At 37.1% G+C, this 27,894-nt stretch overlaps 1 protein-coding gene across 5 annotated transcripts in view; it reads left to right on the forward strand.

Annotated features, from left to right (window-relative positions):
* RNF180 (ring finger protein 180) overlaps window positions 1–27,894 on the forward strand; it is a 79,330-nt gene that overhangs the window by 10,602 nt on the left and 40,834 nt on the right. For all 5 annotated transcript variants that reach the window (XR_010370582.1, XM_064438306.1, XM_064438305.1 and 2 more), the window contains exon 4: window positions 1,504–2,454. Coding sequence is in view for 4 of the 5 variants with exons in the window: in XM_064438306.1 (XP_064294376.1) it covers window positions 1,504–2,454 (951 nt within the window). In the remaining variant the exon portion in view is untranslated. The remainder of the gene's footprint in view (window positions 1–1,503; window positions 2,455–27,894) is intronic.

Here is a 27,894-nt window from a genome sequence, read left to right on the forward strand (position 1 = left end):
AGCCTGAGTGCCAGAAAGACTCACTAAAGGCTAAAAGCGCTAGAAAGTGCTTTTTCCCTGAATTTTAGCGCCTACCCCATTGCATCTGGGAAATAGAGCATGGGAGAGTTATAGTAAATCCCTGAACCAGCTTAATTCTTCTTTGGGAATGGCATATGCACACATTGGTCAGCCTTGTAAACTGAGAGGGATACTGTGCACATTCGTGGCTTTTTCAGGGATTTGAAAGCCTTTGGGCATATGTAAACTGAGATTTTTTTTTTCTCTTAAGTTAAAAACATGTCCATATTTAAACAGATTCTTATAGGTACGATGAAAGGCCCATCGCTGACACTGTGAAATTTTGAGGTTTTAACCCACAAGGCAGGAGTAAGTTTCTCAAAGTGTTTCCAGAACTTTTTGTAGCATTGCATGTGAAAAATAATCTTTTTTCTGCACAAGTTTTTTTTTTCTTTTTTTTTGTTTGTTTGTTGGTTTGGTTTTTTGTTGTTGTTTTGGTTTGGGTTTGGGTTTTTTTTTCCTGAAAATGCAAAATTGGTTTTACTGAAACTTTCTGAAGCTTTCAATCAGACAAACATCAGTCACGGAATCATCTTCCCAAACTTCCTTGAAAGACATTTGCAACTGAAAGCAATGCTTTAACTGGAAATGTCGGGCTGCTTCTGTATTCATGGCTCAACCTCACTTTAGGCACACTTGTGAGTAATGTGTGACTGGAGTTGATGATGTTGTTTCTCATCTAGGCTTTGATCCTACAAATACTTGCATAACTTCAATCCTCAACAATTTTTCTGCTGACAGAGTAATGTATTTCCTAAAGATACTAATAGTTGTGCAAATGTGTAGGAGTGTTTAAATCTTTGATACGTATTTTCTTTCAAGAAAGTGCATTTAGGATTGAAATTAAATTAATAGAATTACAAATAATGAAAATAACTGTCTCCTTATAGATAGAGTATTAAGGATTTGTCAAGGTATCTGCACACAACTTATGTTGTAATACTACATGCACTAAAATACAAGTACCATTTCAAGCTTTTGTGGGGTAACCAAAGCAAAAACCTATATTTTCTTTGTAAGAAATCCCCCTCCGGTGTACTTAGTATGCAAGAAATGTATCAGCACTCAGAAGGCTCAGCTGAGAAACTGTGCTTGCCAATTCCAGAGTAACATGGCAAATTGATTTCACTGCTTTAAAGGATCTAATGTTTTCATGAGTATTGCAGCATTATTCTATCTATGGATAAATTTTAAATATATTTCAAAGCATCTACATTTTGAAATGTGTGTTCTAGATTTCTTAGAATGAGTTACCACTGCAGAAAGCAGAGTTTTAACCAGAACATTGTTTATGGTGGATTTTTTTTCTGCTGTGAAGTCTCTCTTGTGTCTGAAACAAAAAGTAAACCCTTTTATTAAAGGGAAGAGTAACTCTAGTAATGATTTCTTAAGAATTTGTTTACTATGTATGTGTTGGGTTTTTTTTTCTTTCCTTGTCAATAGGCACAGTGGACAATTGGAAAACTGCACTGTCCGTTCTGTGATGCCTGCTTAGGAGGCTTTAACTTTGTTTGCAACACAAAATGTTCCTGTGGACAGTTAGTAAATATACATTTCTGCAAAAGTCAGACTGAATACCAGCCAGCGTTCTGTGTTAAATTGGCAAAATCGTCAGGAAAACACTTACCTCTCCTCAAAATTCAGTCTGGTTTCAGCAAGGATACCTGCCATGAAGTGGTAACCGCAACTTTGGAAATGAAAAATCAAGGGCTTTCGTACATGGCCAGAAATAATAATGGTACTGGGACATTAACAGAAGCACTTTGTCTAGAAGTAAGAGCTCCAAGATTTGAGATGAAAAGTAAAAAACTTCCTTTCAAGGCATTAAATCAAAAAAGAAATAATTCTGCTTCCGATCCTTTGAATGATGCATGCACTGTAAAACCTTTTCACAAAAGATCACATAGTTTGGATTTAAATATCAGAGAGAGACTTGTTTTGTCACCCATGTTATATGAAACTTGCAGTACAGGAAAAATTTACCATGGTCAAAATGAAAATCCACCTGTTTACACACGAAGTGGCTTGCAATTAGGATCCAATATGAAAGGTGGTAGTTCTTACCAGGACCTATATAGTTCCAGTGCTGACAAACTACAAAAAAGGTTTCGAGTTACTTCCTTTACCACATTACTACATAGAGAAGCAGAAAGTGAGTGTGATTTTGAAGCTACTGGACAATCTTCTGGGAGTGCCATTGCTAATGAGTCACCCTTCGTGATGAACCTTTCTTCACCTACAAGTGCTGTAGAAGAGGAACAGTACATCACACCTGTTGGTCTTGTGCAGCCTACGAGTATTTCCTTCAACCAAAAGCTGAACAAGAGGGAAAGAAACAAGTTGAAAAGCCTGAGGAGAAAACAAAGAAGGCTAGAACGGTGGCTACAGAAGCAAGTAGGTGTTTAAAATCAATTATGCCCCTTTATTTGGTAAAGTTTGGCTTGCTTTTATAAATAATTCTGACTCTTTTTTTTTATGCTGTCTCTTAATACTGGTTTATTGAGGTACCGTCTAGGTTTCCAGGTATCCTGCAAACAAGGATTTATGACCTCTTCCTACAGGTAGTTTTTCTAATTCAGCCCACTCAGGTTTTTTCTGTGTAAAATCAACCTTGGTGGGTATATCTAACTAGTTTCTGTTGGCCTTCTTATTGCTTTGTGATGTCATAATAAATTTGAAGTGGAAAAAATGCAGTAAAATTCAATCAGTGTGATTAAATGAAAACTAAATGTTCAAATCTTCTAAATAAGAAGCCCTAGAGTTTCAGGATCCCCTAGCTTTTAAGTAATGGCATTTTGAGTTAACTTTAAGAAAAATCCATGTTTTAAAAGATGTTTGCATGTATTGTTTATTGTAACACAAATATTTTTCCTTTGACCAAAGATCTGAGTGTTGCTATTTAAAATATTAGTCTTTAGTACATAAATATTTTGCCTACAAATCTGACAAAAGTGTTACATTTTCTGATGAATTATAGAACCATGGTTTCTTTCTTCAAACCATCTAAAGCAGAAGAGAATTAAAGACCATAGATGGTCATGCAGTTTCGGGCGGGGGAGTGGTGGTGGTGAGGGGAGAAGGACCAGGAATATATGCTGAAATGAATAACACAGATTTTGTTTACTCTGAAGTTCACTAGAAAGACTAATGATATGTATGCCTTTAAAAGAAAATCTCCCATCATAAAATTCCTGCTACAAAATACTGTGTGGCACGCAAGAGCAAACATACTAACTCTAATCAGAGAAGTAGTATCTACTCAAGAAATCATTCCTGCTTTGGGTAGGTATGTAATCGTGATAATCATAGAATATTCCATAGATGAAGAATAGTGACATGTAAAGGTCATGCAAACCTTATTTCACGGATCTTTTTTTTGATGTGATTGCTTTATATTTTATAGAAGTCAAGTCTAATTTAATATTTATGCCTTACTGAGAAATACTAAGCTTATTTGAAGGGACTATGCTTAGGTTAGATATTAAATTGTTTTCATTGGTTTGCATTTAATGCAACAGGATATATAGGACAATAGTTCATGTATGGATCTTTCATTAGTCATTTGTACTTAAATGACATTCACCCTTAACATTCTGCTGTCCTTATACGGTTCCACTGCACTCAGGCACCAAGTGACTTTGAGGTCTTTCCTACAAACAGTCAACAGAGCCTTTAGAATGCAGTACAGAATCTAAGCAGAGCAGTTAATTCAGAATTGAGAGAGAGATACATAGAGGCTGGCTCTCTGTCTCAGTTAAGTGTAAGAACCAGCTTGAACATGTGATGGGTCTGGGACATATTAAGAGACTTTTCAGTATGGTGTGCATATATTCTTTCTTCTTCAGGAAGGTGTTTTTTGATTTGCAAGAAAGATTTAAATTGGCATTTTGATAACTTGTTCTTATTTTGTGAAACGCTTCTCTGAAACCGAAAACTTTTCCAAGATCCCAATGTCTTAATATTGACTACTTGTTTTCTAATAAGTCTAAAGATTCTTAGGTGTCTGAGTCCCTAAAATGGCTTTAAAAATTATAGGTCTTGCTGTTTCTGTTAAATGAAATGATGATGCAAGAGTACAGTATGTATGAGCATTTGCACAGTCATGTCATCTGCAGTCTCCCCAATCACTTTAATCTTTGTTAGATGATACTTTCAAGAATAAATATTGTACAAATTTTCTAAAGTTGTGATATCTAAGGAAAAAAGTATACTTTCAGATCTTTTTCTTGTTAAGCCATGCTTAACCAATTCCTACATTATTTTTAAGTTTCATATAGCTAGTGATATACAGTTGTTAAGTCTGTATGCCTAATCAGTAAGCATACAGTTTACAAAGTACAAAAAATTAAAAAATAAGTAAAATAAATAATCTGGTTTTGAATAGTAGTTTTGAGGGGAGGATATTTTGGTTTTGCATTGATTTCTTTAACCTTGGTGAAAGTCTGTGATTGTGGCATGGAATGTTTAAATGGGCTTGATTCTTAGACTTTGCATTAAGCAGCACGTGTCACTAGTGCAGCTGTGTTTCTGATCACTGTGGTGTCTTCCCAGGAAAATGTGGATCTAGAAAAGCGCGTCCTCTGTACAGTCTGGTAAGTTGCAAAAGGGGATGCTCCTCTGCTCCTTTTCATGGCTGCCCCCCTCTTGTGTGCCAGACTAGGCATACTCCCTTTTGTTGCAGGTTCCACTTGCCGCCCTTTTTATTCAACGTTCTGACACCCCTCCTTGTAAAAATGTGCATTTTGTTACAGCAGTACTTAAAATAGGAAGCTGATCTGTGGTACTTTTTAACCATGATTTCCAGCATCCTTACCGCGTATGCTTAAGCAATCAGATAGTAAAACTTCACAAATAGAAAAAAACCATAAACCTCTGAGAGGATGGAGTGAAAGAGTTTTGATAAAGGACAGTGGGAAGGATTTCATTTAAGTGGTCTTTTAAGAAGTACTTCAGTGCAGCAGAACCCTGATGTAAGGTGAATCTCTTCTAAGCTCTGTCTGTTAAAGGTACTGTGCATCTCATTTTTATCTTTAATTAAGGCTTTTCTGGAGAGCAGTCCAAGAGAACAGACCTGTTCAGACTTTGGAGTTTCTTTGTAAATGCATAGGCTGCTTCTCAAAATGAACAAAAAGTTCATTTTGTAACATGATAACTTTATCTGTCAAACTTTTTTTCTGTCTTGCAGTAAGCCAAAATGCGCTCGTAAACACTGTTGTGGCAGAATGCACTCTGTTATTAAGTTGAAGTATATACACTTTGGATTGTAAATAGGAGCAACTCTGTGAGCTCCTGACCTGCCCCCTTGCCCTCAGAGGCCTGCACTGGTGCAAGCTCTGCGCTGTAGGTGTGGGACTGAGCTAGCCTGCTAACAGCAGAGGGACCCAAGCTTCCTCTGTCTGCTGTACAGGGGAAAACTCTTAATGCCTGTGAGGGGGATACTTGCATTTTGCCTGTGTGCATGCACACCTTTGTGTCGTTGGGGGATTTTTAGGTTTCTGGTATATTGTTAGGGTATGATAACAACTACTTAAGTCTAGGAATTGCCAATATTAATAATGGTTCTCCTTATTGTTGCTTTAGCTAAGATGATGAAGTATTTCTGTTATAAATTCCTTTTTGTGTGTATATTGCTATATGTTTTCATTGTTTGCTAATGTCTGAAGCTTGTAATAATTTTCTGGAAGGTCTCAGACATAAAACCCATCTGTGGCTCCTCCAGTTTTATTTAATTTCTCTTCACAATCATTTTACATAGAGGAGGACTATGTAGCTGGCTTCAAAACTGCAGTATCCTCTTGGAAATGATCCTGATCCATCGGAAAAAATACTACAGGCCTTTTTGCTTCATTTTATAACTTGACATGTCACTAGTTCTTTTTTATCTTTTTTAAAACATTAAAGTTTTGTCTTACAAAGGTGACTAGTGGTCAGTTTCTATGAAGTGAGTTTGCTTTCATGCTCCCAGTGTTAATCTGAATTCAGGATAAACAGGTGGGTGAGATACTGCATTGTTTATCGTGCCCTGCAGCCTTGAGTTTTCAAGTCCATACTGATGTTCTCTAGCAACTGACAGTCTTGTAGTGAAGGTGCTAGGCTTCAAAGGTTTAACCTGTGACTAGTTCACTTAATCTATGCTTGCGTGTTTTGCGTGTGTATGTTGGTTTAGAATTCTTTTCCTTGCACTGCGTTGTTTATATTTAAACTGTAAATCCTTCAGGTGTCTTTTCATTTATGTACTTGGATTTCAGTCACCCTTTCTTTGACCATACTCATAACTTGAATTATCCTCAGACTGCTAATGGATTCCTCAAGTGGCTGTTGGAGGGCTAAAAGCATAATTTAGTGTTGGTACCAAAGTAAAGTAGGAAGAGAAGGGCGGAAATGAAATCACAGCTGGAGGAGGCAAGCAGTAACTACAAGGTCTCAACTGTGACTTTTGTTAGGGAAATACGAGGCCCTGCCGAAGTTGCTTAAAGTAAGGAAAGAGGAGTCACAGGGGAAAAGAGGGCAGTCCTAATCCCATACCCTGAGATCTGTACCAAAAGGTAGTGGATTTAATATGAAGTAATATTCAGTTGCAGTGACTGACTCGCTGTGAATCCCCACAATTAAGATTGAGGGATGTAGTAGTGGGAGAGCATTTTGACTGTGCAGCTCATACTGTATCCACACCAGCTTTCTCATTCACTTCCTCAAGTGACTGTAAGAGAAATGAAGAGCAACTATTTATATAAACCTTTCCAACTTGGGAGAGGTGAAAACTCTAATTTCTGTGTTCAGAACCACTCCTGCTCTGGGTAAGTTCTCAAAATAACATAGCAATTTTGAAGTTCTCAGCTGGTTGAAATCATATTTAAAGCACAATAAACTGAGATAAGAAGATTAGGTGCTTCTGTGTTAACATGCAGTTGCAGAGTTCAGAGTCCCTGGCCTGATACATTTATGGTTTACTCTTTCTGAAATAGTAATATTACACTGATGGTGCTATAGCATTAATGGTTTAAGAGCCATTGAGCAGCAAGGCTGCAGGGTGTTACACTCACATCTTGTATATGGGCAAAGAAGAAACACGTGTTGTGTATATAGAGCCAAGAATTTATTCTTCATATAACTGAAATATTAACTGAAATATTAAGAGAGTTATTACTATTATTGTTCCTCCCTGGTTCCTGTGGTTCTGCTCATGGCACTGCACCTCAGGGTCTGCAGGCTGGCAGCAGACCTTGGGATCTGGTGGTGGTGGGTTGTTATTGTCGCTTGTCAGTATCTGAGGTCCTTCACTGGGACCAATATGATGTGCATGTTGATGGTTTCCTTTTCTTTACTCCAGAATCCACTTGATGTCATTCTTGCATGTTTGGTAACACACTTTTATACCTTTGTTCTTTGTTCACTGCTCTGCAGCTTCGTGCTACATCCAAATTATCTTATGTGGTGTCTTTTATGTATGTAAGGTACAGTTTCTTTGTTCTGTTTGTTACCCTTAAAACCAATTCTGTCTAGGTCCAAGTTTGCATTTCTTTAACAGACCCCTGGGAAGTTGCTTATAGCTGTTGTGGTCTCCAATGCCAACCCAGTGCCCCATCTCATGTGATCCCATGCCTGGTACTGCTCCATCTTGCATCCTGGGTCTCTGTTTCTCAAGGCCTCTGCTATCTTTAGCAGGCGTGTATTTCTTATGCTACATATCTCTTTCTACATGGAATAGCTGCTTTCAGTGGTTGTACCATACAAAGATGACAGAAGTAAAAGAAAATAGCTACAGGTATGTGGACAGTTAGAGAAATTGCTGTTACAGCAGCAATTTGCTTGCTAAACCAAGTAAAACCAAGTGATAGTCAGGGCAAGGGAAGTTCAGGCAGAGCAAGCGTGGCCATCCTCAGCCCTGAGGCCTTGCAAGTTCAGTACAAAGCTTGTGGCTGTTCGTAGCAGTGGCAATACTGCATTGCAGGGCTATGTGATTACAAGAAGCAGTATCTTTTTTTAACTAGCTGATACAAGGAGGGGAGAAATTTCAGGCATGAGGATCTTCTGAGCCAAAGCGTGTCTATTTTTGCTTTTGCTTTGGTTGTAACTATTGTTACTACACGTGACTTTTGTAATTATGAGATGAATTCTGTCACTGATTATAAACTGGATTGACAAGAAGGTATTAAGAATGATGAATTCATGCCCAAATGCACGACTTAACCTTTGCTAAATTGCAGTTGTGGCTTCCGTGGAAGTTGTAGCTGAGGGAAATAATATGTGAAAGCTGCTGGTTTCTGAGGTGCATCTGCAGCTCCTGTTGCAAGCCTTTAAACCCCAACCCTTTAGAGTTTAATTCCTTCTAGCTGCAGTCTTTTCATGCTGATACTTGTGATTACAGCTTTTGAGGGTGTTGTCTGAACTGACCTCTTCTACACAATTTGGTGTAAATAATAACCAGTGGGATAAAAGCCTTGCAAATTTGCCAGGGATTTGTCAGGAAGAAGCTCTGCTTGCCTTCTGTCATGGATCGTATCGTAAACTACTTAACACTTCACTTATGTGTTGGAAAGGAGGCAAAATTACTCAGGGAGCTACTGGATAAATACAATGTATCAGGATTGTCTCAGTGTATCTGTATATACTCTGAATCTTTTATGATCATCTTGAAGCTAGAATATATAGACTACAATATAGTGTAGCTACACTGTCATAATACAGCTTAATTGAAGGTCAAAAATAGCTGGTTGTGCTGTGAATATATTCCTTCATTTAAGTGAAATATATATGAATAAGCTGCTTATATATAAGAAACTCTCAGAATGTACAGATACTATAGAATAATCTCAGCATAGCAGAAGTCCATGAGCTGTTCTGAATTAAGTGCCCATCTTCCAAAAGAAGGGCATCTTCTGCTACTTCATGTGTCAGGCCACCTTTGGCGGTTAGTATGCTAAGAAGAGGCAACAGTTTTCACTGACTTTTTGTGCTTTTCCAGCATCCTTGCTAATGTGTAGTTTTTATGAAGAGAGACACATGAAGTTTTCAAATGCAGACACTTGTACCTGAATAGTAATGCTGTACTGGTAGTGCTACAACCCTAAGAATCAACAGCTGGTGTGATGTCCCATGCCACAGATAAGATCCTGATCCATCCTCACAGACATTGCATCTTGCTGGACAAAAGCAACACAGGACAGATACTAAGTCCAATGAAGTAAGTTATGTATTTTATTATTGACTGCCAAAAAAGTGGGTTTTTTAAAATAAATAACATACAGCTCATTGCTGCTGTTCCAAGATTATATGGATTGGTATTCCAAGAAAATATTGATGAACATCCTAGAACTATAGAAATACTGTATGCTTTTTTTCTTGTATAAACTGTAAGTATTAGACACTATTATTTTAGTTTTTTCTAGAAGCCCACAGGCAACTTAGATCGTAAAAATTTATGAGACTTGCTGTCCCTGAGCTAAGAAAGGCATGACCCATTCATGGAGGTAGGTTGCAATGGTGTGCAGTTAGGTGCATCCCATAGTTTCAGCATGGATTCTTATTACACAGATAGAGTGAAGAGCAGGCTAGATTGCAGTTATATAAGATGACTTGTGGCAGATAAAAATCAAAGTTCAACAATGGTGTCACAAGAATACAAGAGGACTTTTATAATTATGAGATTTACTGTGTGTTACCAGAAGGGCCACATCAAATACCCACTGAGGAGAGAATTTAAGATGAGACTTTACATAAGAAAAGAATGTATTGTTATAAATTTCATAGAATTTTGTGCCCCAGGCCTGTAGTCCTTTACTTCTACAAATTGTTACTGACCCAGTGATTATGAATTTGAGTTAGTTTTATATTTCTGATTGGTTTTCATGGTATAAAATTCTCTGATTACATGTAAACAGAGGTAAAATAAATGCTGCCTACACAGAGATTTAAGTAGAATGCAGGGGTTGGGTCTTCAAATTAAAAAATTAGGTTTTTTTCAGGAAAAAAGAAGTTCCTATCATCTGGGAGAATTAAAGCTCCCCACATTTTTTAAAAAGAATTATTTCTTCATGCTTTGTAGTGGTCAGTGTATCTCTGATTGTTTCTCATCCATGACCACCCTTTAAATTTTATGGTGTCCAACTTCTGAGCATTTTATTTTTCTCATGGCTGTATTTGGGAGAAAATAATGCTATCTGAAAAGAAGAGGGTTTTTTTACATTTCTTCAGCTATTTGAGGTAAAATTACAGGCAGTCACTCAGAACTAGAAGTCACTGTACGCACCAAAAAGATGTCACACAAAGAGAATAGAACCGAATACATTTCCTACAAATTTAGTCTTTTCTGAGGTTGATAAGCAATCAGTGATTCTAGTAGGAAATGCAAAAATTAAGTGGCAAAATAGTGAAATGAATTCTTATGTATAGTACTGCAAAATACTGAACAGATGTGTGGTAGCTGGATTTCAGAATTAAAGGTAAGGAGAGATAGCATCTATTGTTACAGCTGAAGAAGCTGGCAGTCTTTTGGGTATATGAACATCTTTTTCGCATCCAAAGTACAAGCTTATACCAGTAAGTTAAATAAAACAAAAGTTCCCTGTGTTATGATCTAACACCCTTATGGCTGTAAAGCTATGACAACGTATATTTTTTAAAGCTAGCTATTGCCAAAATTTTATTTGGTACAGTGCTTTTTCTGCTATCATCTGCTTCCCTAATGCTTTATATCAACACCTAAATTAAAATGATTACACATCAGAAGAGAAAGGTTTCCTTTAGTGATGTCTTAGCTAAAAACATGCATCATGTTTAATACGGTTTAGAATTATGGGGGGTAGAATGTGTGGGATTTTTTTCTTTTTAATTTTTTTCAAGAATATTTCTGCTTTTTGTGAAGATGCTAGAAATCTGTCAGTTCCCATCATTAGTAATTTGCAGTCAAGTTTCTAGTTAAAATTATTTCACCTTCCATTTGAGCATTAGGAGATCTGATGTGTTGTTTCTGAAGACTGGAGTATGAACAAGAAAACGTTTGGACATAGTGAACATGAAGAAATGAAACTTTCTGATTCAGTAATGATCTCACATTTTTGAAAATGCCATCAGTCGGAAAGAAACATTTTCGTCTTCATTAAGTAACGCTTCCTCCCCATAGTCATTATAAAAGAAATCCAACTGTTTGACAAAAGGTTAATCAAATCTTAATCTTTTGTAGCTCAAAAAGTTGAAAAATTTTAAGAGATCTTATTTTCACATTCTGGCTAGCTCATTTTCTTCTATGTACAGAGTGAGATCTTGCACTACTTCTACTAACCAATTTTGCATGATTTGTAAAAATGCGTAGAATAAAATAAATATTTGACATTATGAACACTTAGAGAAATAAGTCATTTGATGCTTCTCTCAACTTTTAATGGCATCATCTATTTCAGTTATATTTTGTTCAATAGCTTTTAAAAGCCATGTTGATTGTGATTTAGACTTTTTGCTGAAGTGCAGTGCTAATACAGATTCTGAAGCAAATTGCTAATAATTAGCTAGCAGGTTTAGAACTAAAATGTGGTCTTAGCTAAGGCAGACTGAGAGGAAGCAGCTGGTGTAGAAAAATGATTCTAATTTTTCCATAAATGGAAAAATCTTAATTCATATTTTGATAAAAGCTGTATGAAAATGAAGACGTGTCTGACAAAAAAAAATTGGGCTAATTAAAAACTATTCCATGGACTTTTTTAAAAAGTAAAATTTGAGGATCCACGTAGATTTAATTCAGAATATCTCGGCTTCCATTTGCAGATTAAAATTCATATGTCTCAGGAAGAGGAGAGCTAGAATTACTGTGCAACTCTGAAATACACTTTACTGGAAAAACAGAACTCCAACTATATGCTTTACTTCACTGTTCTTGTTGTCATAAAGGTTTTCATGCCAAGCAATCTACAGGTTAAGAAAATACATCATAGAAAAAAGAAACACAGCAAAGAACATTCATTAAAACATGAAAAAGGGCTTGACTGCAGACATGGTTAAGAAAGAAAAAACATTAAATACTGAAAGAAACCATGCAATGTGGAGTGTTATATTCAGTGGGCTCCCTGAGTTGGAAAGAGTAGATGATTTGGGAGTATTCTGAATGTTTTCCAGTTGGATATAGCAGATGGTTTGGGTTGGTTTGTTTGTTTGTTTGTTTGTGGTTTTTTGTGTGGGGGGTTTTATTTTTGAGTTTTTTGTTGGTTTGTTTTTTTTTTTTAATTAAAAAAGGTGTATATGCTTAGAATGAAACGTTGCACCTGAGATTCTGGAAAAAGGTAAAAACTGGGTGCCAGTCATTCATATGAAAACAAACTTATATTTTTCCTTTTTGTGTGTTTTCCCAATAGTTTTTACCCTCTTGGTTAATTTCAGCCACAGTTTATGGTGTGGTAGGTTTTATCATCAGATAACTGCTCATATTTAGAAACTTCTAGGAAGGTAGGTAAGCATAGGAGACTCTTAAGTGCTGTAATGTGGGAAATGCAATATATGAATTTTGCAAAAGGAAAAAATACCATTCTTAAACCAAAAATCTGTAGAAATCAAAACCCATGGTAGCAGACCTGCCAGCACTGGCACATCCATAATCAACATATCCTAGATAGGTCCTGCTGTTCTTCAGAAAGACTGATTTGCTTACATTCCTCAAGTCTGATGCAGAGCAAATATACTTAACTAACTATACCTGTTAAGATCACACAGACTTAATCTTGCACCTTACAGAAGCAGATACTATTAGGTATATTCTTCCCTGTTAGCAGCAGAGTTGGCAGATTTTCTGTGGTTTAGGGAACTAGTTTTACTGACTACCTTGGAAAAGTAGGATTCTAGAATAGCAAAGAGAAAAATGTAACATTACATATGGACAAGTGTATATGGTTTTTATTATTTGCATTTTTTCCAGGTGTCCAGTGAGTTCAATGCTAAATCTCACTTCCTACAAAACAGGCAAGGTTGTATGAAAAGATATTCAAAGAGACTGAAGATTAGATACAGGCTGACCTGGTAGTTCCCCTTGGCTGCATAATGACACAGCTTGTACTGTTAAGTAGTACTGCTTCTGAGGTGGGTCCAAAATGCAGACTGAAATGAGAATGTTGTTTATGTTACCGTAAAGAGGAATTCTGATTTTGGTATACTAGCAAACCACATTTTGGTTTTATGCATTAGTAAAAATGCTGAACAGAAACAGATTTCTTCTGGATGATCAGATCTCTTCTACAAGGAACTACTAAACTGAAAAGCAGAACACCATTTTTGTAGTTGCTGTGACAATATGTTGTTGTTTGCCTTGGCAGCACAACACAACAGACCAATCTGGTTTCTAAAAGTAAGCTGGTTTAGGAGGATATAAGTAATGCATTAGAATTACTACTAGATTAATCTCTCTGGACTGAAATCTCTTAATCTATGGAATATATACCATTTAGAATGGGTTAACCACTGTGTGGATGTCTGTCTTTTGGATTTCTTTTGTTATAAAGGTATCCCAATTCCCTTTAGCTTAAGTATAAATATAGCATTGACTAGTGCACTAAAACTGTTTTTATACAAATATGTGAGCAGTACTGAATTTTAGAGACATATGATGAAAAGTACAACATATGACCCACCACAATGGGGACAGAATGTGATAAGGATCTCCTGGGATTAATTTGATCCACTATTAGTAAAATATATAGTAAATATATATATATAGTAATATATATACTTTTTTATATATATATTTTATATATATATATATATATATTTTATAATTTTATATATATAATATATAAAAAAATATATATAGTAAAATATAATCTCACTTCTTAACGGAGAGCCGCAGTAGGAGGTGGTTGCTCAGCCAGAGTGCTCCCATGGGCTCCCAGTTGTTCTCTAAATGTTGTCTAGATGGAACTTCTGTAAAATCTGTCTTGGGCAATAGCAGTGGAACATCTTACTGAATCTAGGAACGTGTTACATGAATTCTGTGTTTCACTTTGTACCACTGTTTCATCACCTTCAGCTACAAAAATGCATTTTTCTCTTGCATCTAACACAGCTTTTTTTCAGCATTTTGAATCTCTATAAATCCAGTGGTATGATTAGATAAGATTCAGAGGACCTGTTTGTCTGTCCTAAGTTACTCTACCTAGTCTTTTCCGTGTGCTCTTGGCAGCAGTTTGTCTCTTTTTGCCCTTCCATGCGCTATGCATGGTATCGTATCAAAAGGCTTTGGACCACTTCAGTTGCTTTTCTGAAGTCTCATGCATTTTCTCATCATCTTACCTTCAATTTCTTATTTGTGCTTTAAGAAAAGGTTTTTCTCCTACTTGTCTTCCGTCAGTCTTGTGTCATTTTTCAAATATCGGTGTACATGTTTTGTGGGAACAGACTGACTGTATTTTTGCATACAGTATGCTTTTTATCATCATTTATTGCAGGTAGAGTTCAATTGTTCAGGTAATTCTTCATGAAAAGTGGGCAGAAAGTGGGATTTTGAGGACAGTGGAAGAAAGCAATTCTTACACCTTAAAATGGATACTGTAAAAAAATGTTTGTTGGTATTTTCCTAGCCATATAGATGATGTACAGAATGTGTACTAAAATGGTACATTTTAGTGCCATAGGTGTTGAAACCTCTGCAGCAAGACCCCTCAACTACTAAACTGTGGCCCAAATGTCAATCACATGTCACCTTCTGCACTGCTTTGTGCCCCAGATACTAGTTCGTATCGGGTCCTCTGTGTGTGGAGAGGGAGGAGACCTAGCACAGACAGAGCTAGCTGGAAGTTCATTGACAAACTGGATCCTGAGCCCAAGAGTGAGACTGCTGAGCCTAAGAAAGTAGAGGAAATACAGGTTTTTTTCTTCAGATGTCTTGTTCTGCTCCTGCTGTGTTGGATAGGACTGTAGCTGGAGGTGTCAGAAGAACAAAAGATAGTGGAGTTGGAGTGCAAATGCCATGTACCTTCCCTGCTTCGACTGTGCTTTTTATATGAAGCTGGATTATAAAGAAGAGGAGTGGGGTGAAGAGGAGCAGGCTCTTCAGAGGCTATGTCTTTTTACATACACACAAGTGAAATGTAAGAAGTAGAAAATAGAGACAAAGAGTGGTGCCTGTCAACTTGTACTTATATTTTGATGTAGAAGGAGGCCAGGAACTTGTGGGGGGATGTGGAACACACAGAATGGAGAGCATGTTTCATTCACTTGGCTCTGTTTCTACTTTTAAGAAAGACATAAGTTAAGGCATAGTAGTAAAAAGCAAATTGCAGCCATTTCCATGGTTTATCCAAGAACATCCTCTGTATTTTCCTATGATCCTAGGAATTTCTCTAAGGTACCCCCCCTAGTTTAGTGTAGAGCAATAATGCTAAACTTTTTTGTGTTTATGCAATTTTTGTGTTTAGTATCAGGAGTCCTGTTGCTTTGTCAAAGTTTTGTTTCAACAGAAATTTTTTTATCAAGTGCAAACTTCTTATCAATGCCAATAGTTCACCTTTCCTGATTTAAAGCCTGTTGGTGTAAGATGCATCTCCTGTGGGACATTCTTCTGGAAGGTCACTAGGAGTTCAAGGTACCTTCTACATTACAGGATGCTCCGTTTGACAACCATACCAACCAAGCTCGATTTTTGGCACAAGACGGAGCAAAAGGTATGATACTTGTACTATCCTGAATCTTCTGCTCTTCTGCAGGGTTCCTACTAGCAACTTTGCTTAGGCTGTCTCAAGAATGCCAGCCTGTCAGAATGGTGGACTGGCACAGTGGATTTGTGACTGATCCAAAACTTTTCAGGAATTGTGTTTTGCATTTGCCAAGCATGAGCAGCAAAGAAGGTATATGACTTACCATGTCAGTGGTATGCTATTGCAACATAGTTTTATGAATTACTTTCTACGCAGTTTGCACAGTTCTTTGTTCAAAATACCAGCATAGTCACAACCACACGGCAGTGGCAAAATATGCCAGTAACTAGCCATCTTTTTAGTGTAAATGACAGAGTAGGCAACATAGGCAGTGGTTTCATGTTACAGTGGATGAAAAGGAATCCCCATACAATTCTGGCCTCAACTGTCTACTTCTCTTATCTCACCTGACTCCACAGTGCCCTGATTCAGAGGGAGAAAAAGGCAAAAACTGAAGAGTTCTTTATTGATTTTTCTGCCACATAATCTCATGCTGGGTTCAGTACATTGTTGCACCCAGGGTAAGGGTATAGTTGGAGTATAGCTGGAGTATAGTGGTGATAGGCCAGCTGAGCTATAACATGAAAGCATGGCTTTATACTTACTATTTTTGCTAACTATTAATTTGTTTCATATTTTAACAGTCCTGCTAGACAATGTGCTGGTGTTCATTTTGGTCATTTGCAGTCATACTGTTTCCTATCAGCAAATCATCTTCACTTGATGGATGTTTCTTTCGGTGGCTATAACAATGTAATTATGCTCAGTGGAAATGTATGAGACATTATCCAGAACTTATTTGCTGTGAATGGAATTAAGTTGACAGCTAGGGCATAATCACAGTGTATTGATACCCTGACTCTATAACGTGAATATAAAAACAGATCCATCTTTTCTCTTCATAAATTTTTAAGATGGAATTCCATATCTTTGCTGAAGCTTTTGTAGCCTTACATATTTAATGCATTTAATAATCCATACTTAAATCATGAATTAGTCTGACTAGCATGTTCACTGATATATTGCTTTGCAGTATGGTCAGAGAGTTTGTATTTTGGCTCTATAGCATTTTTATACTGCTATAGAAATTGCTGGGTTTAGGGGGGTTTTTTTGAGAAGGACTAATTTTTCACTAGCAGAATCTAAAACATTATTAAAAAAATTAAGAACTCTAAAGTAAATGTTTTTCTATGTAATATATGAAATCATAAAATATTTGGGGGTGCTGGGATAGGGGAGGACCAGTACCATGTAAAAAAGCATGTATTGATTCTTATTGGGTTAAGATCAGCTTCAGTAACTATGCAGTACCATTTTGGGGGGTGATTTCTAAATTATACTAATACAAATATTTATTAGTTTAATTGTGAATGGGCAGATCTGAGACCCCCATTCCAAGTGTCTGTTCCATTTCTGTAATGAAAAGCAATTGACATTGATCATTTTACAGACAACTTCTTAGGCACTAAGACCAGACTGCCTATCTAGTTATGTATGACCCTCTTTCCACAAGGCGCTAAGCATATTCTTTAGTTAAAAAATGGGCATGGTAACAAATAACAAAAGTACAATGCAAACTATGTATCTGGTGATTCCAGTGTTTCCTAAGAAACTAACATATAATTTTGTGGAGTGCATTTTAATCTGCACCCAGTAATGTGAGAACAATGAACAGGAGCATCCTACATAGTAATTCTGCCTGGGTGACCTGTGTGCTGATAGCATTGGATAACCAAAATCTGAAGATGTTCCCTGACGTTGAACTTAGTCCTCAGTTGATTCTAGGAAAGACAGATTTTCACTCTCGTGTTTGGCTCCTTATTTTTGTGCCAAATGTGGCCTGAGTGCATGTGGCAGTACATCATAAACATAGTTACAATTAATTACTCTGTACATGTATTTTTAAAATGAACCTGAAATTACAGAAGTTGTTATATTTTTATAATTTGATAGCACAAAAAATGTCCAGCCATGCTTTAGAGAGCGTCAGTGAATGGCATTTTAATTTTATCTCTGTAGAAAATTTGTAATGCCGTGTCAGAATTTCTGAAAATTAAGAATATGCTCTGAAAAAGAGAATGTGTTCTGGGAATAGTAGCATAGCTTTAGCCATTGCACTGCCTCATTAATAACAATTATATTACATAGTAACATTCTGTACTCTTGTATTCTATAAAGCAATGAGAGTGTTTTTCCTGCTGTTGTTTTTTTTCCTCAGGAATAAAAGATTTCTGAAACATGGTCCACTGCAGTAAGGACACTGACAAATTAGCAAAAGAGCAAACTTATTTCAACGCTGCAGAGTTGCCATAGAATATTGCTCTAGCAATAATGCCAAATTATAATGATGCCAAATATGTGGATACCAACAATTACTAGATTGAAAGTAAAAGGTTTGCCAGTATATTAAGGCTAATTCTTGTGCTTGATTCATTCTCTCCATGAGGAGGGCTCAGTTTAGCTTAGTTTCATCATACTGCATTAGAGATTCCTTCCAAAGCCTATAAAAATTATTTCATATTCTATTCTCTGATAGTGTTGTTTTGGAAAAGACTGCTCTATATCTAAACAATCCATCATCACAGATGATTTGTAGCCCACAAATTATATTACTTCTTGAGGTACATAAGCTTGCTTATGCTAGTCACAAATTGGAAGAAAGGACATGGCATTCTGGAAGGACAGAAATTATGTTAAATGTAGACATGTACCAGTGTGCAGTGTGTAGTCACACTAAACACACAGTGATGGTGCCTAAGAGCAAAAGAACTGTAAGAGGTCCCCATAAAAACTGCTATACCATTTGTTCTAAATAATGCTAAATTCATACTAAACCATTTGATTTGTAAGCAACATTTTGTTTAGCGTGTAGCTTTTCGGTAGAAGTGATTTGTAGCATTTTCAATGAAAGCTTTAGGAGGTAGAGTATCCTAGCATCTTTCTTGGTTTCAGAGAACTTCAGAAGTGTTAGATGCACTTCAGTGTAGGTAAACTCAATAATCCCTGCCCTGGGCAGTAATCCCCTGGCCATGCAGTTTACTTTCCGTAATGATTCAGTGGAAGAGAACAGCCAACTAGAAGGGTGAAGATCAGCTGAAATAAAAAAAATTGGGGAAATAAAACTAAACACTCAACAACACCTTGCGTATGAAGCAGCACATGACCAACGGAAATTAGTTAACAAAATCAGAAATAAATAGTGTGTTCTTTACTCACAGTGGCTGAAATAGGTGCTATGGAGACTAACCATTACACAGTTCAGGGAGGTTACAGTGGGAGAAAATTTAGAGACTTGTGGGAGAAAAAAGACATGCTGTGGTGAGGCTACAAACACCGACAGACCAGGGGCTGTGAGATAAGATAGATTAGGTATGCTAATTCAAACATAAATTTGATCTGATGCAAAACTAAGCATGTCATGTTTTCCAGGTAGTGGTTTTTCTTTGAGAACACTGAGCACAGCATAGGTACGTCATCTGGAGCACTAGAAATCCTGGGGTATTTCAAGGGATGGTAATGATGAAAAACCCAAGTAAAATGGATTCTCCAGCTGTGCTGAAATGGCAGTTTGATTGTTGCACATACAATCATTCTGGATCTGTCCTGGTTAGTGCTGAACTCATGTCTGATAGCCTGTCCTGGGGAGCAAGCTGAATTCTGCAGTTGCCTCTAAGTTTGTTTGCTGTACAATCCAGCGTCACAGGATGATTAGTGTGAATGCACTGAGGTCTACATACAAGTTGATTACATGGTTTGCACTGTCAAGAAAGAGCATGATGCAAGATCACCTGAGAGCTTCTGTATGAATCAGCCTGAATCCAGGAAGGGTCACTCAGGTGTCTTCACCATGCATTCCTATTTCTGCGTTCATCATGCAGAAGTGTTTGAGCTAACATTACACAGAAGTGTCTCTGATGCACTAAATCTATTTCTTCACACTGTATGAAAGTGGCTAGACTGCTCGTTTATCTGACTGGTGCTGAAAGCTTAAGATCAGCTTTCATGTGATTCTCAATCTGTGCTATGAGACCTGCTAGATATAAATGACTGTATAAAGAGCCGGTTGTCTTTTCACTGATGGCAGTTAATCACAACAGAAACAGATGTCCCAGAAACAGGTAGTTGCCCATGCAGAATGCAAGATTAGTCTGTGTCAGAATGGCACCAGACAATGGCTAGCGATTTTGCACAATGTATTTGCAGTGTTACAGTGTTACAAAAGGTTAAATTTCAAGAAGCAATTCGATCTTTGATTTGCAGGGCATTTGGGGCATTCTTGTTTTCGTACATTACCATCTTACCCAATTCCAAGAATTTTCTTTTATATATAAATATGTGTGTATATATGTAAATATATGCCTGGTGCAAACCACAGATCATCTCTGATTTGAAAGATCATAATCTTACGAAGTATTTTTCTCTGTTGGGTTAAAAGCTGCTGCATTGATTGTGGTATTATGAAGCAGCCTGAATTATTAATTTAGTTTCATTTGGCAGGTAATATAGTTTTTAATTTATTATGTTATAAAAGATGATATATGCTTTCACAGAGCTGTTATCTGCATTATAAAGATATTAATGAATATTTAATGTTGAGTATGCATAAATTAGTATGCTCAAAACCAAAGCATATTCTGAAACCAAAAATACATACTTGACAAAAGTACAGTTCTGTGAAGACAATCTTTTATAAAAATCAGAAGTACTTAAGAGGGTCTAGTTCAGGTAATAGATTTCAAGTTTTAAGAGAGAAGCTGTTTGCTGGCTGGCTGTTGCATATTGCTTTGGAATAAGTAGTTTTCTCTGAAGCTTTAAGTAGTAGGCAAATAACCTTTGGCAAGGTGGGTGAAATGGATTCACACTTTACAGTATCTGTCTAGAAACACACTTTCCCTTGGTAACATACATTTGCCTTGCCATACTGAAAACTGAGGTTAAAACCAGTGCGCTCAAACCTGGAAGAGTAGAGGTAATTATTGTGCTCTCTGGAGAATTTTCCCAGATTTTTGACCAGAATATCTTGATGCCTTGTAAAAATTGTTCCAATTTTTAACTGAAATAAGTTAGATTATAGTTGGTTTAAGAATCATGTTAGCCTTTGGATTCTGAAAAGAATTCTAGCTCTTTTACAAGGAACTGTATTAGATTGTAATGTGGCAATTACGTGTACAGCTACATGTTTTGTGAAATCAATAGTTGAGGGTTTTTTTCCATTATAAAGTTCCATTTCCATTATAAAGGATCTTGGCCTCTAATCTCATTTGATACAAGTGAAGAGCTAAGTGGTGGTATCTGTTCTGTAAATGAATGTACGGCAAAAAATGAGACACCAGCGTCTGTTTCAAGTTGACGTGTGTACCTTTTAAATTTCTGGAAGATTGTCCTTTTGAAATACAGACGTAGAAAAGTGTATCATTCAGATTGTCAGATTATGTGCTTTGCTTGTAAATGCAGAAAACTAAATGTTCTTTTTGTGAAAAATAAGAGGAACTTCATAGTCTAAAGAATCCTTTTGTCAAAGGCAATGTCTGCGGTCCTTTCTTTTCAAAGTATCTTTTCTACCATGGCAGAGGTAGGAAACATTTGTTTTTCTGTACCACTGGATTTGAGTTTTTGTTTTTACTGTGCTTATTCACCTAGAAAGTCACCAAGCATTGGAAATCTATCACCACTAGAGATAAGGTAGACAGAGTGTTTTGGCATTAATATCTCAGATTCTGGGTTGATGGGTCATCTTTGCACTCTGAGGAGTAACCTACTGACTAGATTTCATGTCAGGAAGAAATTTTCCACACAGGTTGAACTGATGAAAGCAGGTATGTAGTACAGACCTCTGGACAAGTTCATAGTTTCCTTACTGATATTATCTGTCATTGATTCCCTTCCTCTTAGTTTGCTAGGTTGTTTTTTTTTGCTTCTGCCTTTCAGTGTAAATCTAATACTTGTTTCAGAATGTTGGCATGGGGTTTAGCATCTGTGGCTGTGGACCTCCTGTCTCACAATTTTAGAATACTGAGCTCAGTGATCTGGAGAGTCCTTTGGTCCTATTTTGTGTAATTCTGAGACACTGTAGCAACTGCAGATTGAACTTCCACCCTGCACTAGTACCAATAGATCTAGATCAGACAGTTAGACATATGGGGTACATTTGTGATTGCTGAAAGAGGACCAAGGAGTCATCCTGTGACCTGAAGCCTGGTGGCCCTGGTCCTGTGACTCTGTTTAGAGCTCACTCCCCCCAGAGCATACGAGTTGTGTCCGTCCTGCAAATCACTTGGCTCAGGGTCAGAACCCCAGATGGTGCCTTGCAGTCTGAAGATGTAATCAGGTCTGGGATGTCTCCTTTGTCAGGTCAAAGTGGCTATATATGCTACAGCGTACCAGCATGGTGATTTTTACAGCATGAAACTATGAGTAGATATTGCATGTCTAAGAGTAGGGCCTGAGCATAGGGGTAATATTTGGGATGCAAAACCTGAAGGTGTATAAAGAAAGATGTGTCATTCTTGGCATCTTTATGCTGGCATTTTATATTGATTATATAATGTCTTATCTAGTAAGCTTGTACAGTTTGAAATGGGAGCGCAGATTGTATAAACTGAGATGTTATATGGACTTCATTTTTGTTTAGCAAACTAATACTTGGTTGATGTATAGTTTAAACTACTCTGAATATTACTTTAGAAATACTTGGAAATAATAAAGCATTCTTTATACTCGGGAGCTAACACATGCTGCTTTCTAACTTAGGAAAATGACATTTGTAGTGTATAGTATGTCATTTCAGTCTGCCTTTCCATGAATGTGAAAGTACAGTTTAACTCTGTAGTTTTCTGGTGGAGCCATGCAAATATGATCCAAAAGAATGGTTTTCACAATTTCTTGTTGTTTTTAAAGGTGGATGGTTATGCTTACGAGATACTGAATTAAGAACAGCATTGGGGGGGGCTTATGATGACGTTTCATATAAAAATTATAGGAGTAAGATCTAACTGGATTTTATTACATTTTAGTATTGGTTTGTACTTCTTACAAGATCTGTTTAAATAATATTTTAAAGTGCTTAATAGGAAGCAATCTCTTCTAGCATTTAAAAAATAGCTGCTGAAACTCAAGGTTTACATACAGAAAGGAGCACTGTGATGGCACTGCAATTACAGGCTGAAGAACTATTAAAAACTTGTGTACATAATTTGCTTTAGTACACAAGGCAAAATTTATAATGCTTTCTTATATTCTTTAATTGTGTAATTATCCTCCACAATTATGCAACAGGTGACTTGGGTTTTGTTTGACACACATCCCCCCCCCCGCCCCCGCTTTCTTTCTTAAACAAGATTATTTTGTGATCTGTATGCATCTTTACTCCTGACAAGATACAGTCTTTGGAAGAATAATTAAACACTTATTTAGAAATACCTGCTCAGTACCTTCAGTGCTGTGGTGGACTGATCCCAGCCAGCAGCCAAACACCCACCCAGCCTCTCGCTCACTCCTCTCTCCTGCAGGGCGGAGGGGAAATGGAAGGAAGGTGAGCAGACTCATGGATTGAGGTAGTGACAGTTTAATAGGGAAAGTAAAAGCTGTGTGTGCAAGCAAAGGAAAAAGGAATTTATTCATTCCTTCCTATCAGCATGCAGATGTCCAGCTGCTTCCTGGGGAGCAGGGCACCAGCACACGTAATGGGTGCGTGCACAGAGAAATGTCATAACCACAAAATTCCCGCCTTCCTCCTCATCTCCCTGAGGATTTATTAACAAGTGTGACTTACTGTGGTATGGGCCAGCCGGCTTGGCTATATCCACTCCCAACCTCAAGCCCACTCCAGCCTACTTGCAGTGGCAGGGAGGGAAGAAACATTGACTCTGTGCAAACACTGTTCAACAACAGCCAAAACACTAGTGTGTATCAGCACTGTTTTGGCCACAAATACAAAGCACAGTCGTGTGTGGAATACTATGAAGAAGTTCTCTGTTTTCTCGCATTGGTGGTTGTTTTTTGACACACCTTCATGCTTTTCTCTGCATTTTCCCAGCAGCATCTCCAGTTCCCAGCTGAGTCTTTCATTGCCATTTCATACCCCATGTATCCACAAAATGATCTGTAGTTAAGTGACTGAAGTTGACAGTGATGGACTTCAGAGCTAAGACTGCACTCAGGCTTAAGAAGGGCAGAATTCGCATCACTGAGTTTTTCTTTCAGGTTGTCTCCACCAGTTAAATTTTATTACTTTTGAAGGTTTATCTGCAGAGTGAGGGCTAAGAACTTCTTTTTAGAACAAAATGTTGGGTGCTAGAGGATTTGAGTTTGTCATGTGCACTCTAATTATTATTGCTGGTTGTACCCTTCACAAAGGCTTTATGTTGAATCTTCTGCTTGACGGCTTTAGCTTGTGTCCTTTAGACCCTAAATAAAGTCCTAGCCTCCCACTGAATGCACTGTGAAAGCTGTAAAATGAAAAGTATGTAGCCTAACAAGTTTTTTTGTGTGTGTGGTTTTCTTTTTTTTAAAGCTAGGCAGGTCTTTGAACAATACAGAAGTGAGCTTTGTTGCTCCAAATATGACCTGGTTTTGCTTGAAGAACTGACATAAATAATACATCTAAAAATGATGACAGTTTGTGAGTTTCAGACTTACATTAAGGAGGCAACCTACCCAGCACAATCAAACTAAATGGCATTGGTTCGCTTTGCATGCCTCACTGTATTGGATCTTTGTCTTTGCCTGTTATGCTTCCTCATTAGAAAAGATTTTTTCCAATCTGCTAAACTAGGACATAGGATGCTGCCCATATTAAGGAAATTAAAATTAGTAGCTAACATTGGAAAGTTCCCAAGGCCTCACTTGAGAGTCCTGAATTATGCAGGTTACTCTTGTGTGAGATGCATCCTCTGCTGAAGTCTAGTAAGATTATTTTGATAGTTTATCCTTTTTTCCCCCTACTGTTTTACTAGATGCAAAGTAGGGAGTAGTGTCCTTTCTTACTGTCAGCATAAATAATTAAAAATAAAATAATGTTTAACTAACATGTTGATAGTAGTGGACAGATTTAGAAATCTATTGAATTTTTTGAAAAGGGGGTATATATTCTGATATCAAACTAGAACACAGTGATTTGCCACAAAAATAATTCGCAAATCATTTTGCATCATTTAGAGCTATGAGTTGGAAATAACCCTTTCTGATGTTCCTTTTTCCCTTGTGTATATTTTGACTGTTCTTCACAGGAAAACATTTTAAGCTGTGTGCTGCAGTTTTGTTTTTATCTCTACAAATTTCCAAACTCTTTTATACCTTCTTAGTGTCAGTCTTGCAAAGACTTTCAGGCTGTCAGCAGTGAAATTTTTGAGGTCCCTTATCTACTAATGATGAATTGGTTTGTGTGTTGGCTACTATAGTCAGATCTGGGTATTCATTTTGTCATATATTTAAGTATGGGGCAATATATTAACTTCTGTAAATCCAGGTGTCTTGAGACTTCTAATGAATGTATATGGTGTTTTGCTGCATGAGCAGTTAAGCTTTTTAGATAAGCTATACCAGTGCTAAGATAAATTAAGAAGCTTTGAGATCTATCTTAGGTATGAGAAGATGATTATGTTTAAGGGGCTTTTTTCTGGACTACTTTTTGAAAAATTTTAACCCTTCAAGCAAGAATCTTGCCTGCATCTAAGGATCACAAATAATATTTTATGGTAATATTACTTTTGTTGAAAGATAAATAACTGCGAAGGCTTACTCTGTGCCTCCATTTATATCCCCAAATTAGTAGCTACAACCTGTACACTTATTTTTTGTGTGTGTGTAATTAATTTAATTCTAAATTAATGCATGCTATAGAGCTGTAATAAACTTCTTCTAGCCTTCCTAGTCATCTTACCTAGTGCAGCAGAACAAAATCCTAGACCTGTCCAGGTGACTGTAATGGGACATCGGTTTCACCCTATTGTTTACCAAAGTGCCAAAAGTACTATGGCTTTAAAATGCCTTGTTATAATTACAGAAGATCTTGTGCATTTTATAAATTTATACTTGCTGTTTGGTGGAGTTAAATTGCTTTATTTCCTGTAGTCTCATCCGATATGGTATTTCAGTTTTTCAATAAAAGAAATTAGTTCTGTCCTGTTAACTTATGTCCTTCATATCCTCTTGGGTCTTGAAAGACAGGGCCCATCAAGGTTTTGGAATTAGTAAAGAATCCCAGTGGACATTGTCTCTGCTTCTTAACAGTGAGAATGTTCATATGCAACATCGCTTTGAAGTGGGTTCTTCCTGTTAGAGGTTGTCTTACATCTGATTTTTTTGATTGACCCTAAAAAGTACAGTTTGAAGCAGTATACTCCCAGTAAATTCAGTATATAGAAAAACCAAAGCTTATCCCATTTTTCCAAGTATACTTTTTTCTTTTAAATTAGTCTTTATTTGGCTGCTGGTTCTGTTTGACTAGTGAATTCTCCAGATACTGTCTAACTGGTTAATTGAATATAAAAATTATTTGCTTTAATCCTCTGTCTCTATGTGTTCAATGTGCCAGAAGTATGAACATTGTTTCAAATTCCATTTATTATTATTTTGTATCAGCTGTATTTTCTTGGAGTGCTAGAATTGTGTTTGAGCATTTCCTTCTTATTCTTTTTTTAGCAGTTTCAGATATCCACGACTACAGCTGTGCTTGACAATTTGTTGCTTTCTTTATTCTTAATTGGAAAATGGTGTTCCTTGTATGTTCTAGTTGACCATCATTTTCTGTAACTCTTAGGGAGATCAGTAAGTGAAATGGGATGCCCTGAACACCCGTGGTAAAGGACCTTTTAGAAGACTGATCTAACCAATCTGAATGATAGCTTCAGCAAAAGCTGATGAAGATTTCTATGGCAATTAGCTATAGAGATTGTCACTATTTTAGGACTGAATTTGTCCATGGATGTTTTTCTAACCTTTTCATAGGTGATCTTTTATCACTCATCATCATTTACCAAAGTATTTTTGTTCATTTTGTTAGAAAGCTTTATGATTTTAATTATTTGTGCGTGCAAGCAAATGGGAAGGATGAAACATAGTTGGAGCTCTGTTTGGAGATGAACATAGACGAAATGTATTTGCCACATAAAATTACCAAGAAATTGGAATTCTTCAGTTGTAACAGAATGTGTTGGAGTTGCTTCAGTTTCTGGACATGATGTGATTTAAACACTGTAACAAAGTTTCTGTTACAGTGTAATCACTTCACAAGGTTTGAAGCAAATTTTCTTCCTACAAAGACATTTTATCAAAAGAATAATTTACAGGTGAAAATGAGAACACAAAGAGCCCTTCATTAATGAAATATATTGCTTGCTTATATTTTGCTAATAATGGAAAGATAAATTCCAGGTTAGTGTGCAGTATGAATGTAAATGTTACAAGAAAGACACAAAATACACCTGAATGAAAGAATACCCGAGGCAGCAGAATCATAACTTGTTGCTAGGCTCATGTTGTGGTTTAACACCAGCCAGCAACTAAGCCCCACGCAGCCGCTTGCTCACTCCCCCCAGGTAGGATGGGGGAGAGAATTGGAAGAGTAGAAGTGAAAAAACTCAGGGCTGAGATAAAGACAGTTTAATAGGTAAAGCAAAAGCCATGTGCACAAGCAAAGCAAAAGAAGGAATTCCTTCACTACATCCCATTGGCAGGCAGGTGTTCAGCCATCTCCAGGAAAGTGTAACCATTACTTGGAAAGACAAACACCATCACTTCAAATGTTCCCCCCTTCATTCTCCTTCCCCCAGCTTTTTATGCTGAGCATGACATCATATGGTAGGGAATATCCTATTGTTCAGCTGGGGTCAGCTGTCCTGGCTGTGTCCCCTCCCAGTTTTTTGTGCACTCCCAGTCTCCTCTCTGGTGGGGTGGGGTGAGGAGCAGAAAAGGCCTTGACTCTGTGTAAGCCCTGCTCAGCAGTAACTAAACCATCCCTGTATTATCAACACTGTTTTCAGCACAAATCCAAAACATAGCCCCATACTAGTTACTGTGAAGAAAACTATCTCTATCCCAACCAAAACAAGCACAATACATTTTCTCAAAAATAAAGAACCATTTGTTTCCACCACCCTACACAGCTAATGAATGTGGATTCATTTTGTTAGAGCAAGAAGACCAATTCAGGTGAACCCTCCCA

Source organism: Phalacrocorax carbo, chromosome Z (assembly GCF_963921805.1).
Source record: "Phalacrocorax carbo chromosome Z, bPhaCar2.1, whole genome shotgun sequence".
In the NCBI taxonomy this organism is placed as follows: Eukaryota; Metazoa; Chordata; class Aves; order Suliformes; family Phalacrocoracidae; genus Phalacrocorax; species Phalacrocorax carbo.